The 18,668-nt window shown below is 31.0% G+C and overlaps 1 protein-coding gene across 1 annotated transcript in view; it reads left to right on the top strand.

Annotated features, from left to right (window-relative positions):
* LOC145256835 (glycine receptor subunit alphaZ1-like) overlaps window positions 1-18,668 on the top strand; it is a 168,184-nt gene that overhangs the window by 63,723 nt on the left and 85,793 nt on the right. The window contains exon 2 of the mRNA XM_080115608.1: window positions 18,120-18,190. Within this exon, the coding sequence (XP_079971734.1) occupies window positions 18,120-18,190 (71 nt within the window). The remainder of the gene's footprint in view (window positions 1-18,119; window positions 18,191-18,668) is intronic.

Below are 18,668 nucleotides of genomic sequence, written 5' to 3'. Positions count from 1 at the left end.
ATAGACACAAACAATATTTAATAATTGAATAGACACAAACAATATTTAATAATTGAATAGACACAAACAATATTTAATAATTGAATAGACACAAACAATATTTAATAATTGAATAGACACAAACAATATTTAATAATTGAATAGACACAAACAATATTTAATAATTGAATAGACACAAACAATATTTAATAATTGAATAGACACAAACAATATTTAATAATTGAATAGACACAAACAATATTTAATAATTGAATAGACACAAACAATATTTAATAATTGAATAGACACAAACAATATTTAATAATTGAATAGACACAAACAATATTTAATAATTGAATAGACACAAACAATATTTAATAATTGAATAGACACAAACAATATTTAATAATTGAATAGACACAAACAATATTTAATAATTGAATAGACACAAACAATATTTAATAATTGAATAGACACAAACAATATTTAATAATTGAATAGACACAAACAATATTTAATAATTGAATAGACACAAACAATATTTAATAATTGAATAGACACAAACAATATTTAATAATTGAATAGACACAAACAATATTTAATAATTGAATAGACACAAACAATATTTAATAATTGAATAGACACAAACAATATTTAATAATTGAATAGACACAAACAATATTTAATAATTGAATAGACACAAACAATATTTAATAATTGAATAGACACAAACAATATTTAATAATTGAATAGACACAAACAATATTTAATAATTGAATAGACACAAACAATATTTAATAATTGAATAGACACAAACAATATTTAATAATTGAATAGACACAAACAATATTTAATAATTGAATAGACACAAACAATATTTAATAATTGAATAGACACAAACAATATTTAATAATTGAATAGACACAAACAATATTTAATAATTGAATAGACACAAACAATATTTAATAATTGAATAGACACAAACAATATTTAATAATTGAATAGACACAAACAATATTTAATAATTGAATAGACACAAACAATATTTAATAATTGAATAGACACAAACAATATTTAATAATTGAATAGACACAAACAATATTTAATAATTGAATAGACACAAACAATATTTAATAATTGAATAGACACAAACAATATTTAATAATTGAATAGACACAAACAATATTTAATAATTGAATAGACACAAACAATATTTAATAATTGAATAGACACAAACAATATTTAATAATTGAATAGACACAAACAATATTTAATAATTGAATAGACACAAACAATATTTAATAATTGAATAGACACAAACAATATTTAATAATTGAATAGACACAAACAATATTTAATAATTGAATAGACACAAACAATATTTAATAATTGAATAGACACAAACAATATTTAATAATTGAATAGACACAAACAATATTTAATAATTGAATAGACACAAACAATATTTAATAATTGAATAGACACAAACAATATTTAATAATTGAATAGACACAAACAATATTTAATAATTGAATAGACACAAACAATATTTAATAATTGAATAGACACAAACAATATTTAATAATTGAATAGACACAAACAATATTTAATAATTGAATAGACACAAACAATATTTAATAATTGAATAGACACAAACAATATTTAATAATTGAATAGACACAAACAATATTTAATAATTGAATAGACACAAACAATATTTAATAATTGAATAGACACAAACAATATTTAATAATTGAATAGACACAAACAATATTTAATAATTGAATAGACACAAACAATATTTAATAATTGAATAGACACAAACAATATTTAATAATTGAATAGACACAAACAATATTTAATAATTGAATAGACACAAACAATATTTAATAATTGAATAGACACAAACAATATTTAATAATTGAATAGACACAAACAATATTTAATAATTGAATAGACACAAACAATATTTAATAATTGAATAGACACAAACAATATTTAATAATTGAATAGACACAAACAATATTTAATAATTGAATAGACACAAACAATATTTAATAATTGAATAGACACAAACAATATTTAATAATTGAATAGACACAAACAATATTTAATAATTGAATAGACACAAACAATATTTAATAATTGAATAGACACAAACAATATTTAATAATTGAATAGACACAAACAATATTTAATAATTGAATAGACACAAACAATATTTAATAATTGAATAGACACAAACAATATTTAATAATTGAATAGACACAAACAATATTTAATAATTGAATAGACACAAACAATATTTAATAATTGAATAGACACAAACAATATTTAATAATTGAATAGACACAAACAATATTTAATAATTGAATAGACACAAACAATATTTAATAATTGAATAGACACAAACAATATTTAATAATTGAATAGACACAAACAATATTTAATAATTGAATAGACACAAACAATATTTAATAATTGAATAGACACAAACAATATTTAATAATTGAATAGACACAAACAATATTTAATAATTGAATAGACACAAAACAATATTTAATAATTGAATAGACACACACAATATTTAATAATTGAATAGACACAAACAATATTTAATAATTGAATAGACACAAACAATATTTAATAATTGAATAGACACACACAATATTTAATAATTGAATAGACACAAACAATATTTAATAATTGAATAGACACAAACAATATTTAATAATTGAATAGACACACACAATATTTAATAATTGAATACAAACACTACACACGGGCTTATGACTATTGCACGGGGTTACGTAATTTTCATAAACTATTACCGGGATTAGATTTTAGGTTTACGTGACTTAATAAAATTTAATTAAATCGGATGATGATGATGATGATGATGATGATGATGATGATGATGATGATGATGACGCCGCCGCCGCCGACGACGACGGACAAAGGAGCCATAAAAATATAAGGTACATATAATATAGATAGGCTATAAGGATCACTGTCAACCGGCATCCCGAAATAATAGAACACGTATATGAATAAATAAGCAAACAAAAAATGAACTATTATACCAAAGATAATGAAATATAATATGTGGGTAAAAAGGAGGGGATTATATCCATGCTAAAAAGTAGGAGAATATAGGTTACTAGATTAGATAATAGTTTATGGCTTTATGTCTGGTTATCTCCCCACTTCGCCGTAAAAACACTGAAAAATACATGCACGGACGTAAATCCTATAATCGTAAAACCCACCTTTTGACTAGAGATCCAAACTAAAACGACCAGGCCTTCATGTGCAACATAGCTTAGTTATATTTTCTGTGCTGTTCTCCCTCGACTCAAGACTAATCAACCACATCTCTGTCAGCATAGATGCAGCACTCTCCCTAGATATTGACGCTCAAGGACATGTATTTGGTAACTTTAATGTCTACCACAGTAATTTGCTTGGTTTCTCTAGTTATACAGACGCAGGTAGCATCACACATTACTTTTCTATATCCCATTCTCTGGCACAGACAGTCACGTTCCCGACCCGTTTCTCAGATCGACAGGATCAGCAAGCTTCACTTCTAGACCTACTACTGACCACAGTTCCTGAGGATTGTAAAACAAATGCCCATTGCCTTCTCAGAAACGTTGACCACGTCGTGATACTGATAACTACACGTTCGACCTCAAAGCGACAAGGTACTACAATAAGGCTGACTGGGATGCCATGAGAGATCTCATCAGAGATGCTCAGTAGGGTAATATCTTTTTTCTTCCTACACAATAATGTACAAACGAGGCTACTGAATAGTTCAAAGCAGCAATTGAAGCGCATTCCTACACAGAAATTCTATAACAAACTCACTCTCCTCAATGGTTCACTTCTACTTGCACATCGGGCTGTCATTGATCAAAGGCAGCATGCATTCTGCAGATTTAAACGATATAAGACCAATACAAATAGGCAAAGGTATAGAGAAGCTAGAAATAATTGTAAAAGCGAAATAGCCGCAGCCAAGAAAAACATACCGAAATAACCAAGAAACCTATTGATTCACAGAAGTTAGGAATTCGCGATTTCTGGAAAATTTATAACAGTAAATAATGGACAACAATTTACCCAGTATCTAACAACCTCAGAATACTGACCTGCTTGCCCAATGGTTTATCTCCAACTCCACTTTGGACTCAGCACTCCCTTCCAGATTGTTTTCCTTTGCAGACAGAAGCCACATTCGAAGATTTTATGAAAACCACCCCTTCTCAAGTTCATAATATCATTAAAAAAAACAACTAGACGCCTTAAAAGCATTCGGGCCTAATATCATCCCAGTTATAGTATAAAAAATCCTCTGCTGAGGTTTCCTGAGTTTTGTCCAAACTCTTTAACAAATGCCTTAGCAGATTTTATTTTCTTTACTGATGGAAAATTTCTTCTGCGGTTTACAATAATTTTGACAAAAGAATAGACCCATTAAATTATCACCCCATTATTCTCCTCCCTCTCTTCGCCAAAATATTTGGGCACTTAATTAATCAAGCACTAGTCCACTACCTCATAAATATTAAATTTTATTTTGATCGATAATATAAATTTAGGCAAGTCCGCCCTACTGAAGATACTCTGACTGGATTCTCTGCACGTATACACCACGCACTGGATAAGGCAGTGAAGGCTAGGGTAGTAGCCATATATATATATATATATATATATATATATATATATATATATATATATGTGTGTGTGTGTGTGTGTGTGTGTGTGTGTGTGTGTGTGTGTGTGTGTGTGTGTGTGTAAGGCCTTTGACAGGGTATGGCACGATGGACGTCTCATGAAAAGTAAATCATATGTCATTACCAGACGAATAATCAGCATAATCAAATCATTCTTAGATAAGAAACACATCCATGTTGCCCATGATTATCGTACATCAAAACAATATGATATAAATGCAGGTGTGCGACAAGGGTCGATCATTCAACTATTATTATTTTTTATATTCATAAATTACCTCCCTCATAAAATTGTCTCCAAGATAGGTATATTTGCTGACAACATCGCGCTATATAACAGACATGCGGGAAACTGAATGAACACATATCTAAGAAAATGGCTGAAAACTTAGAAGAAAACCTCCAGTCTGCAGACATGAATTGATGGTAGCATTCAATGCTGCCAAGATTAAACTTCTTTCCTTTAATAATTAAAGGGAATTTTCCTAACCACTGATATCCAATATCTAATAATAGACTACATGAAAGCTCTTTATTCAGACTCCTTGGCTTAACCTTCACAGAAAACATTAATTGGAACAAATACATGGAGGGTATTGCCAAGGCTGCTGCAAGGAAGGTAGGCATTCTCTACTGTGCTAGAAAGTTACTTATACCTTAAAGTATCCTGTACCTCTATTGTTACCACATTTGAGCAGGTGCATCTGCCACCAGTCTCTCTCTTCTGAGCAGGATTTTAAAAAGAGTCGCCAACCTAATAGGTTCTACACTAGCAACCAAACTCAAACCTCTGTCCAATATCGAAATGTTGCATCCCTGTGTCTGTTTTATAGGTATTTTAATGGAATGTGCTCTGGCGAACTCAAATCACATCGACATAAGTTTCTCCGACTGACCCGACAAGCAGCAAAATTCGGCCCCTTTATTGTAAAGATCCCTAGATGCTAGAAAGCTTTCTACTTAAATAGTTTCTTCCCTCGGACTGCTACACTTTGCAATTCCTCTTGTTTCTCTATTTTCCTGACTGTACTATGCAGAAGTTCAAGTGCAATGTTAACAGATATCTCGCTGTCTAACTGCCTTGCAAATTTGGTCCCAAATAGTAGCTCTGTCAGGCTAAAGTGCTTTGTTTGGGGTTAAACATCAGTTTTAAAAAGAGTTAAAAGAGTGGCGTAGATTCATGGGGTTATGTGACTTTTTAAGTCTCTCATGAATCGAAGATTCATGTTTTTTATCAAGAAATTTACTTCTGTAACTAAACCTCATTATTTACAGTTTTTCGTTTTTCAAAGGTAACATGGCGTGTTTACAGGTGCTAGATTTTCTAATGATATTCAATTTAATTATAGGTACTTTATTAAGTCCCAGCAGTGTTGAACAAGAGAAGTATTGGTATTATTGATAAAACATTTATGGTTGTCATTTGAAGGTATTTGGGACAATACTTATACAAAAATTGTTTTACTTGTGTTGGATTTCCTCTTGTTGTAATAGTTGCTTAATACAATTTATCGGCCAGCTAATTTTATTATTACAGTTACATGTTTTTTTCCTTTGCTTTATTGCATGAATTGGGGGTTGTAATTCATCGTATCACCAGAGCAAATTGCTGTTATTATTGAGTGAGTGATAGATCTCTTTGCTATGTTTTGTCTTTAAGATTTTTCAAATGTTTGGTAGATAGACTTTATCGTTCTATTTTTACTGTTCTTTCTTTAGTAATATTTTAGTTATTCATCCACTCTGTTATATTATTATTATTATTATTATTATTATTATTAGTATTAGTAGTAGTAGTAGTAGTAGTAGTAGTAGTAGTAGTAGTTCAGTTATTAATATATGTCTATATCACTCTCTAAAATTATTATTGATGGTGTTATTGCTGTTGTGGTCGACTTTGTATTTATGTTGAGCACAAATGAAATTCATTTTATTTTATTCAGTTTTAGAAACTATTACACATTTATTTGTAATACAAGAAAAACTGTTGAAAATCATATTGGTGAAGCTATAAAAATAACTAAAGGATACATAAACTTTAATGTAATATCTATAATCTCACACTCTACATAAACTAAGGATTTATGTTAGTCAATAAATATATGTGGCGATACCATTGATTACCCTCCATGGTTCCTACAATAAAATACTGGCAGCTCAATGAGTGAGAATATCTGTTTCATTGTCGTTAGATATGGTTGAATTCAGCTGCATTTTGTGTGATTCTATAGGGACCATTTATGATGGGAACCATTTCTCTATTAAATTCATCTGCAATCAACCACGTATGCATAAAAGGGTAATAGGCACCACTTAAAATGGACACTCGGTATATTATTTCGTTGTACAAAGACTTTACCCAACAGATTATAATGGTTTTTTATACAAAATATCCGGAACAAAAAGCCGGAATTAATTTAAAGAACAGGATATTGAATTAGTAAAGGCAATAAAGAGACTTATGATTACATATGGGAATTGGAATGAAAAACAATTATGAAAGAGCAACGAAGTATATTTGTAGATGCGCCCAAGCATCTCGGTACCAGACTATCGATGTTGGCCTGTCACGCTTCAAATCTTGAAACATCATTTTCATCGTTAAACACGTACATTGAAGAAATGCATCCAAAGAATGTGTTCGTTCTTGTTTAGGGTCTAAAAATTTGCAAACGAAAATAATCATATGAAAAAGATATAAAAAATTTGTTCGATGAGCGAAATATGAGTGAAGGTGCAAACTATCTTGACATAACTTAAACTGATTGGCAGCAATGACTAAGAAAACCCGGCTATTGATGATTGATGACAACCGAATCTGATTCTACGATTAAATGAGGAGCAGCAAACAACATAACCATTTTAGCATTAAAAACTGAAATTAAACTAACAAAGAATTGTTGAGAAGTTCAAAATTAAAATGGGAAAATATAATTTCAAACATAACCAGAAATAACGAGATGGCCAGTTTTGGTTAGAAAAAAAAACAGCGAAAACAAAAAACGACACGATAATTATGTCAGATGGAGTGGGAGGTGCTAGAAAATATCACAATAAAAATTAAAATACTCTAAACAGATTTGCTATTGAAATGTCTATTAAAACAGATAAAACTACAAGTTGTGAAATAAATGGAAATGTACCCGAAGTACAAAGCTACCGAATGATTCATTTGAAAAGGCAGATACGACTTGAATATAAACTTGAACACAACTGATATACAACTGGTATATGCACAAGGAAAATAATAATGGAAGGAATGAGTTTTGCTTACTTGCCTTATTCAACGAAATCTTGCTTATTGAAATAAAAATCTGAGTATTTTTAACACATGTAGCTCTTTCAAATGAGAAAACGAGAATTTTGTTTTCTGTGAATTTTTACAAGAAATCTTCTGATGTTTATATCAGTATTAAAATAAAAGCCTTATCGCAAAGCAAATACAATTTTTCTCATGTAAAATATTACGAGGTATCTAATGCGGCAATCATGTTACATAATTTTTCTCGGTTTTCGTTAAAAAATTGGATATGCACTGAAGACAATATTATTAATCAACTATATCTTCTATTTTCTTTATAGAATATAATATAATAAGTACATATGTGACAGATTGTGCCCTGTGTTAACGAGAATCGAGTACGGTTACTAGGTAAATATGCAATTTACACAGTTGACTATGAATATAGCTTGAGGAATTTAGAAAATGCAGTTTGGAAATAAATAAATACAAATTATATATTTGACAGATAAGGAATGTTTAAATCAATAACAATCGATAACTATAACAAACATGACCACGGACATCAAGAAATGGTCTAATTGTCTGATATCGACAGAGGTCAATTACAGAGAACAAAGAAACAACTTATGGCATAGTTAACAATTATAGAGAACAAAGAAACAACTGATGGTAGAGCTAACAATTATAGAGAACAAAGAAACAACTTATGGCATAGTTAACAATTATAGAGAACAAAGAAACAACTGATGGTAGAGTTAACAATTATAGAGAACAAAGAAACAACTTATGGTATAGTTAACAATTATAGAGAACAAAGAAACAACTTATGGTATAGTTAACAATTATAGAGAACAAAGAAACAACTTATGGTATAGTTAACAATTATAGAGAACAAAGAAACAACTGATGGTAGAGTTAACAATTATAGAGAACAAAGAAACAACTTATGGTATAGTTAACAATTATAGAGAACAAAGAAACAACTTATGGCATAGTTAACAAGAATCGAGGATATTTATTGTTTTTATTTGCAGACTGTTATCCTCATCTTCATGGCTTTTGTTGTTGTTTCACCGCGTTTCAGTCAACTCATCTTCAGGTGATTAACCACAACGGGATAAGAATGCTGAGTCTCGTAACTGTACCCCCAGTAGTTACTGCTTTCCATACTTGTTGTTGTCTTACCACGTTTTGGCCAACTTAACCTCTGGCACTTCGGGGTCCGTGGTGCAGTGAACAGAGGCCTTGAATCGCTACGGTTCTAGGTGAGCATTGTCTAAAGATAACGGTTTAAATCCTACCCAAAGCCGACTAGAAGTTCAGTTGGCCAAAACATGGTAAGACAACAACTACTAGGGATACAGTTACGAGACTCAGCATCCCTATGCTGTCGCGGTTAATCACTTGAAGAAGACCAGAGGATAAGTTAACCGAAACGTGGTGAGACAACAACCACTATGAAGATGAGGATGACAGTCCGCAAAAGAATTATATGAATACACAAATTACTCATCTTAAAAGATTCCAATAAAAATAATATGTAATAAGATTCGAGGAGTTAGGCAGAAAGAGTCGGGAAGTGAACGACGGACGTTTCAATCATGCACGTGCTAGTGAAGAATTTGACGTTGCTTCCGCGATCATTGCAGTGCCATGAAATCAGAAATAAAGCTGGAACAAAAGAAATTGGTTAACATGCATCGATATTGGAAAGGTTATTCACTCCAGACGAGGAAAAAAGTAACGGTAAAAATTGATGAAAACAAGAATTTCACTAAGGTATGCCTGTTTATCCTTTTGTTGTCACAGGACGTTTTGTCGGTTGAAGTAAACAGATCGTTGTAAAAAACCTCTCTCATGCATATATGTTATATTTGTATATGTTTATTGTATGCGTTAAAGGCGTGAACTGTTTACTGTATATACACACACCCACACCTATGCAATAAATTGATTACCTGGTCCGCAACACATGTGTCTTTTGGATTCACGAAAAGAAATCCGCGTGATTATACATGTTACAAGAAAAGGCTGTCCCCTTTTTCATGTAAATAAGAAGAACATTAAATAAGTGAAAATGAGATTAGGATAAGCCGAGATTCGAACCTTGTAATCAAGGTTCAGAATAGATTCAGAAAATGCAATGTTAGAATTTAGCTATTTTTTGGAAATAGTTAGATATTGTTTGTATTGTAAAAAGAATTTTGTTGTTCATTCTGTCATGAAAACTGAATTATGAATTAAAAAATAAATTAGTTGAGAATTCTTTGTTGTCGAAAGTGTGTTTGGAGAACGTGTGCTGAGACACGTGAGTTGGTCACGTTTTGAAACCACACATCTGACGTCAACGCAAAAAGGAAATTCTCAATAATAGGAGATAGGATTAGCAGATTAGAAGGGTCGACGATCGGAAGTCGAGCAGAGGAGGCAGAACAGTTGAGTCTGCTAGGCAGAGAGAGAGAGAGAGAGAGTTGGAGTCAGGTTCCTTTGGAAGCGAAGGAAAGAATATTAAACTATCTAGATCCCGAATTTGAATTCCTGACGTCATCATCATTCTGACCAGTCAAATGAAATAAAGAACATCATCGATTTTTGTAACTGTTGTCTTCGTGTCGTCATTCAAATATATATGGTAATGTGTTTATCATCTTATTATGAACATCGCGTAAACCTTCCCAGAATATGTATCTCTCCTCCTCTCTAAAATGTGTTAGAAAATATAAGAAATGTGCATCTATCACTCTATCACCCTCGCTATATGAGTTAAGAAGAAGCATCCACAGAGCTGTATAAATGTCTCCTCCCCTTATCATTGTTATATATATATATATATATATATATATATATATATATATATATATATATATCCGCCGTCTCTCGTCAATATGAATGTCCCCATCATATCTCTTTTAATATGAAACAGCGTCATCTTTTTAATATGCACCCTGCTATACAATATACATACATTATGAAACACGCATTGATAACTAGAATGTAAACTATAACAATGAAGCGTATTATATTGATAGATAGTATGAACATATCATTATATAAATAAAGAGTTAATATGCTGTAACATTAAATGAAAATTATAAACATTATGTGGGTGAGTGCATAACGCATATATTTATAATCATATCCTATCTACATATAATAATTTGATTGCAGAAATTCCCATCTACACCAAAGTACACTAGGTTTGTTCCAACAGATGCCACATACAAATTTATTATGTCTAGCCTATTAGCCACTATATTATGTAACTTTTGAACACCATCTTACACACATTTATTCGCTATTTTAAAATTCCAGATTACATCCTAGGAGAACTGTCATCACAGTCGCAAAGACTTATAGTGGAAGTAATTGTTATTTTTCCCTCTAAATAAAAAGTACTCCTACTGCTCCCATCCAACACCGGGAGGTATTCTGTATTTGGGACATATATGGGGTTTCATCCTAATTTTCTGATTCATATAGTTATATATATATATAACATAATCTTTCCTTTTCCCGATTCCCAAATAATGCTTTCTCTTTCCTCAGATTCCACCTAATCCTATTGGCTGTGAACTACCTATTCGTTCATTCCAGAATATACTTTCTCATTAAAAAAAAAACGTTTCAAAACATGGTTTCCCCTTTACACAAGAAATTAAATAAAATACTCCGATTACACACATATTAACACATCGATTTTCTAAAAACATCGCCGCATGCAGATAGCCATTATTTCTTCCTTTTTTAAATGCTAAATAAACCATCTTTTTTTAATTACAATTGATTAACATTCTTTCTCTATACACGGATTAAAATATTACAAAGAACTGATTACGCTATTCGGTTTTCTTCCGATTCGGAAGCCTCTAAACTGTCTACAACGTTTAATTTTATTCTCCCTTTTCGAATATCTTCATAAACTTTTTTCGATTCTTACGCGATTAATACAGTCAGACCCCGATTTTTATTGGCTTCTAAACCTTATAAACGGTGTTTCATTTTAGGCTTTAATATTAACCACATTCTTCATTAAAATTAACATTGTCGTTACTTTTACAGTAGATATTGTTCTGGCACACCCCTCCTGAGTCGACATTGTTGAATACTAGTGAAAAGTGGAGGTTCAGGACAACTGGAAACAAGGCCGAAATAAGCGGAAAGCACATACAGCACCTAGAATTCCTAAATGGTCACCCATCCAGCCAGGCTCAACGTTGCTTAACTTCGGTGATCGGATGAGAACCGGTGTATCAACGTGATTGTGCCGTATATATTAATATTTATACATACTGGCGCTCGCACGCGTACTCTCTGCTATTAACATTTTTAGAGGGGGGTACTTAATTATTTTTAATATTTTTTTTTCTTATGGCTTACACAGGTAATAACCATTAATATAGGTTTTGCTTTATTTTGGAATGCGAATAGGTCACCAACCAAAATACATTGTTATTGCCTAATTCACCATATTTTCTTTTTTACTTTTGGATATGTATTGTGAAAAATGTTTCTGAGGACATAAGACAATCATTTTCATTTGTTTATCAGTTCAACTGCAGCTTTTTAACGAATTGAGGAATAATACTTTCATCTCGAATGCATGTAGGTGGCTTTAAACACACTTGCATCATCGTACACACAATTTCATTGTATATGTTTATATTGTTGTTATAATTCTAAATATGGGATTTTACTCATCAGTTCGACGATACCTGCTGTTAATTTTTATACACATCATTCTAAAAGTTATCACTGATAATGCCTAGACACCGCCAAAAATGGTCGAAAATCAAGTTGTTTTTTAAAACGAAATTACATTTATTAAAATCCATTATTTCTGAGTAACTTTTTTTCCCAGAAAGATAAACTCCTAAATTTTATCATATAGAAAGCAGAATAATGTAAAACTTTTTCTACTATTTTTAATTAAATTTTAAATGTTAAAATTTCCCCAAAAGTTAACAATTGACATTTTTTGTCTTGCACAAAAAAACGTATATAAATAGTTTTAAAAAGTGGTTTTTGAAAGAATTAATTTGTTTATTTCTTGTCTAACTTAGAATTAGGGTGACTTTCTATGAGAATATGCAAAAATATTATAATATAAGTACCTGGATTTCAAATAATTCCACTTATTCATATAGGCAACCAGTTACTTCGCCTCGATTTGAGAGAATGTTTACATTTGTACTTGATAAAAAGCAAAACTACCGAAGACCAAACAGGCCAAAAAAAAACTTATTTTTCAGTGACAAAAATTTCAATGTATTATTAACGCTGAGGCTGGCCAGTACCAGACGGGTGACCATTTGTATGAGTTTGGTTTTTAATGTGTATGTGTGAGGGGATCAGGCTCCCCAAAATGGGGGGGGGCAATTTAAAGCAGAATAAAAAAAAATATTTCAGCAGTTTGGTTCACCATAATTGAAAGGCGGCAAACGCTTTCAAGCAGGGTCGAAAAAATGATGATATTTTTTAACACAAAGGGCACAATATTTATCAATTTTTTTGTATCGATTCTTCAAAGCATGCTCTGTTTAATAATGGGCATGCATTATTCGGCTCGCTAAAAAAATTGTTAATTGATTTATCAAAGATTTTAAAATGCCTTTTTTCGTATAAATACTAAAAAAAAATTTTTTTTTTTGTTTTGCTTAACTTAAATTACTTATTTTACTTAACATATTCACTGAATTTCACACTTCAAAGCTCAAAAGCGGAATAATTAAACACAATCGAATTTCTGATATTCAGACGTCAAAATAAGGTATGCAAACAAGTTTTTTTTATCTATAATCCTGTCCCTTACAACAAGACAATATGTTTTGTTCAGTTTCAGATGATTATTTTAAGCATATTTGGAACCCTCTCCAAACAAGGGGGGGTTGTAAGCAAAAAATATACATATAAATATCGTTTATGAAAAATAAGTACACTGTTATAAAGTTCATTCTTCTCTTAATAATCGCTGAAAATTTCATATTGATTGGATAATTATCTGATTTTTGGTAGATTTTTAAAAAGTCGGTCCGTCAAAAACTACTTACCTGTCCCCCCCCCCAGTTTTGGCGGTGCCTAATAATGCCAAAAAATGTTACTAGAATCGTAAAAGTAAGTTGATATTTTAACTTCTTTGCTGAGTTTGTAGAGCTGAGTAAATTTCATTAATCCATGAAATTAACATGAACTCCAAGATGGTACTTTCAGGAAATTGTACTTATCTATCATGTACATTACCGACGTGAAATGACATAATGGGTTTGCTGGTTTTGATGGTAATATCATTAGACAAGACCTATCTTAGAAGAGGAAGCACAATATCACTCTTATCCTCACTTGCGTGGCTGACAGAGAAGATTTATTATGTAAGAAAGATGAGTAGAAGAAAAAAATGGTCGCATCGCTGGGGGGGTCAATATATGGTACGACGGATTGCATTACTATTTTGCTATGCAACTTCATAGAGTTTTGGTTTGCAATTGCAAAGTTGATGACATTTATAAAGTGTATGACATTTAATAAAAACTTGTGTTCTCAGTTAAAAGCAGATATCGAATTTCACAGTGTTGGCTAAAATTGGTAAAATGAGATCATGCAAGTTCGGTTTTCTACCAACGTATCTGCCATCGCATCCAAACAATCGACAAGTAACAAATGCCATGTCTGAATATGCACTATAGCTGGCAAATATTTATATTCTTTTGTAGCAATGAGCGATACAAACAATTTTATCAGTGCCATACCACAGCTACTGAGAGAGCAGGCCAATGAGCGTGACAGCGTGACGTCACTACCAGATCAACATGTAGGTAAAGGCACGAAGGTGCCTAAAGTTCCGGTGTTCAACCACGTGGCTATAAAAAATATTTTTCGTTGCCTTATACTTATATTTGGCTGTGGCAATTATATGTTTTTTTATTCTCCTAAAGAGAAAAAAAAATCTCCATTTAGATTATTATTACAATTATCATAATTGTACATTGGGATACTTTTGATCTAACAAAATATTACGGTTAGTGAACTTGTTTTATTTCTATCGAAGGAAGTCGTATATTTCATTTCATTTATTTTTTTAACTGTAAAACAAACAATTTTTATATATTTTATATATACGATAATGGGCCGGTTGTGACCAGCATACAGTTAGAAGAAAGAGTGTGGTCAGAAAAGATGGACATATAAGAAATGGTTGTATATAGCCGGCGTGTAGTGGAGCAGAAGCGAGAGATTTTAAGCTGGCATCAAGACGGGAGAGTAACGGTAATAAATAAATTATGTTAAAAAAGAGCAAAATTTTGACCCGGATTTTTATTTATTTCCTTCCAGTTTTATTTTTTATGAAATGAAATAAAAACGCAGTGGAAAATAATAAACTAGGCCGGGAGTTGAGAAGTTGAAAAAAAAGGATATTGCACCAGTTGGTGAATCAATGGTTTGCATCTTTTCTCATTCTCTTTGGTCCTATCAATCATATTTTCTTGTTTTGTTCGTACCGTGGTTTACCATAAATATTGTATCAGTGTTAAAAGCGAATGTTCTACTCTATTATGCATTGTTATAAGTGATATTGTCTCATACTCTTTTTATTGTAGCAAATAGCTTTTTTTGTAGATAGGAATTTGAAATAAACCATTTTTACTTTAACATGTTTTTGTTAGTTTTATTCGGACTGTTTAATTGACAGTTTTATTATTATTAATTAATGAGTTTAAAAATTTGAAAAAACATTGCTGGAGGTTTTTGAAGCCTGGGACAAATGTTTAAACAATTATAACATGTAAAAGAGTAAAAAATACGTAGTAAAAATTTCAAAAAAATAATAATAAACCTGGCTTTATTTCTATAAAGAGTCGTAATTTTATCTAAGCCTCTGGGTCGCTTATAACTGATTATTAATTCTGCCACTGTGATAAATCATTATTAACTATGAAGACATTGTCTTTTTTTACTTTTTTTTAACGAGAAACTGAAAAGGCGCTCATTTTTAGCACGGACTGAGCGCTTTATAAGTAAGTTTGTTTTATTTGCGAGGGTTTTAACCATCTGTAATGCTTTTGTTGGTATTTTCCTACTTAAATTACTTAAAATACTTAGTTAAATACGGAACACTGAAATGATTAAATTTTAAGTAGGTATTATTTTGAAATAAAGTCATGCAAAGCTATGTGGCGGTCAAATAGATAATTTGACATGGAGGAAATTATTCTTTAAAACTGAAACTCTTTATGATGATGAAGCGCAGCAGCTTGCATTGCCGCTATGGTACAAATATAAGTATCTACTAAACATTTGCGTGCTCACAGTCCTCGGTCATAGAGATGGAGAATGTAAATAATGACAAATTTTTTCTGTAGACAGTCCGAAAGTTGTTGAAAGAATTCAAACAACGAGTCAGATTTTTAGGGTATGCAACGACACCTAACCATCAGAAGTTAGTGACTGGGCTTTTGATTAGTCAGTTTACAAACAAAGAAGCTCAGAGGAGAGCAGAAATTATAGAGTAGTGAGTGAGTAAATAGTTCTTGCATTAGATAGAACTGCCGATGCTTAATGATAAGGTTAAACTGTGTCACAAAGAGGATAAATGCAATAGTTGTTGTGTAATGTTGATATCCGATTGAGTTGGGGACAGGGATAATGCCTTTGGCCTATTGCGGCAGATGTCACTGTAACTGTTTCGAATAATCTCGCCAAACAGGAACTGAGCCGTTAAAAGACAAAAAGTGGCGATGAACTAAACAAAAGGTTAGATTAACTAGTTTTCTCTCAAATAATCTCGTTAAAAGCAACCGAGCAATAAAGAGACAAATAACTCATAGGATTAGGAAAAAAGTTATAACTAGTTTAGTCAAAATTTCTAAGAGAAAGTTTTAACCAAATGAAAACTAGTTGGGCAGTGGTGTAAAAATCTATCAATGAGCAAGAAGAGATATAAATGTTATGATGGGATATTGAGAGAAAATCAAGGGTTGATGTAAGAGAATAAGAAAAAACCTGCGAAAAAAAAACTCTTATGTAAAAATATATCTGTATAAATGTATCTTGAAATATGTGTGTTACGAAGACTGCCAAAAAGTAATACACTGACTTTATTACTGAAATAAAAATATTCTATTTCAGTTTGGCGAACATTGTCAGGACCAACAAATATCTAAGACTATGCAAACTCTGATTTGGTCTTGCAATGATTTAACTGGCTTTGTAAAATATTTTTAACATTTGAAACTGTATTCGTTCACAACCAAGCTGAAACACTTCAGTATTGCTTCAGTTAAATTTCTGAAAATAAAAAAAGAAACATACATCCTCGCTACTTAAATAGTTCCCTTGCAACATGTTTAAATATTTGGCAGAGTATTTGGAAGTCCTTTATTTTTACTAATTTAAAAAAAAGAAAGAATAAATAAATAAGGAAAGGAATTTCTGCTGAAAAAAGTATAACATGGAAATAGCGAGCAGACTATGCACTAAGACATTTTTATGTAAATTTAATTATTCATGTTTTATTGTGTGAATTTTTAAGATTGTTTTATTTTCTTGTTTTCTTTTATTACCTTAGGCAGGTTTGATTAAATTCTTGTAAAGAATTGTTTTGGAAGGGAAGGTATGTAACAGAGCACATTTGAGCACGTATGAAAATATCAGCAGCAGCGGAAGGATGGATGGCAAGCGATTGTAATAGAAGCAGGATTGTAATAGAGCAACGTTTGAATGCATTTACAAATTGGCAAGTGTGCTTGGCCTTGCGTCTGAAGAAAAAGGAAAAAGGACAACATTGGGGGAAACAAAGTCGATGCCGAAAGAGATGGACAAGTAAAGTGAAGGCAATAATGGGCCAGTTAGAAGAAAGAGTGTGGTCAGAAAAGATGGACATATAAGAAATGGTTGTATATAGCCGGCGTGTAGTGGAGCAGAAGCGAGAGATTTTAAGCTGGCATCAAGACGGGAGAGTAACGGTAATAAATAAATGACTTATGTTAAAAAAGAGCAAAATTTTGACCCGGATTTTTATTTATTTCTTTCCAGTTTTATTTTTATGAAATAATAAAGTAAAGTGTAACGCCACGTATCTTAATTTTTTGAAATTGAATTTTTTTCCTTTTTGACATTTTGCATTGATATAATTCATTCATTTAACTTATTTTTCTTTGTAGATCTGATGCACTGAATTTTCTTATCAAACAGACAAAATATGATAAAGCTTTTCCTCCCGAATTTAATTACGGTAAGATATTTTTTAATAATAAACATAGCTATAATAATTATAAGAAAATATGAGTATGACTGCGAAATCACACAAACTCATGAGGGTAGAACCGCCTATATAAAAGTTGATAGAGGAAAGCAGGAAAAACAGCCCATGTGGATAAAAAGACGAAATAGTATAATAAACTATATTACGAATGAAAGCAGGAAGCTGTCTAAAATGATTGAAAGTAATCCATTGATAAAAGCATTGAATAATGGAAGGCATAGAACCCTATTGTTCTTTTAAATACAGAAAACTCATTCAAGCTAGTAGAGAGCATACAATTATTAAATCAACAAAAAAAGAAAAACCTAATTAATAATAGATTTGTGAAGATGACAGGAAAGTAAATAAATGCCAAATAGTTGAAGGGAATATGGAACACGAAATTTATGGTATTACTAATAATTATAAGAGAACTAGGAATAGTAGTGAAAAATCTAATATTCCAAAG

This window comes from Euprymna scolopes, chromosome 3 (genome assembly GCF_053919585.1).
Source record: "Euprymna scolopes isolate OS-2025 chromosome 3, ASM5391958v1, whole genome shotgun sequence".
NCBI lineage: Eukaryota > Metazoa > Mollusca > Cephalopoda > Sepiida > Sepiolidae > Euprymna > Euprymna scolopes.
The sequence above is the reverse complement of the archived record's forward strand: the minus strand, read 5'-3'. Positions and strand labels throughout refer to the sequence as shown.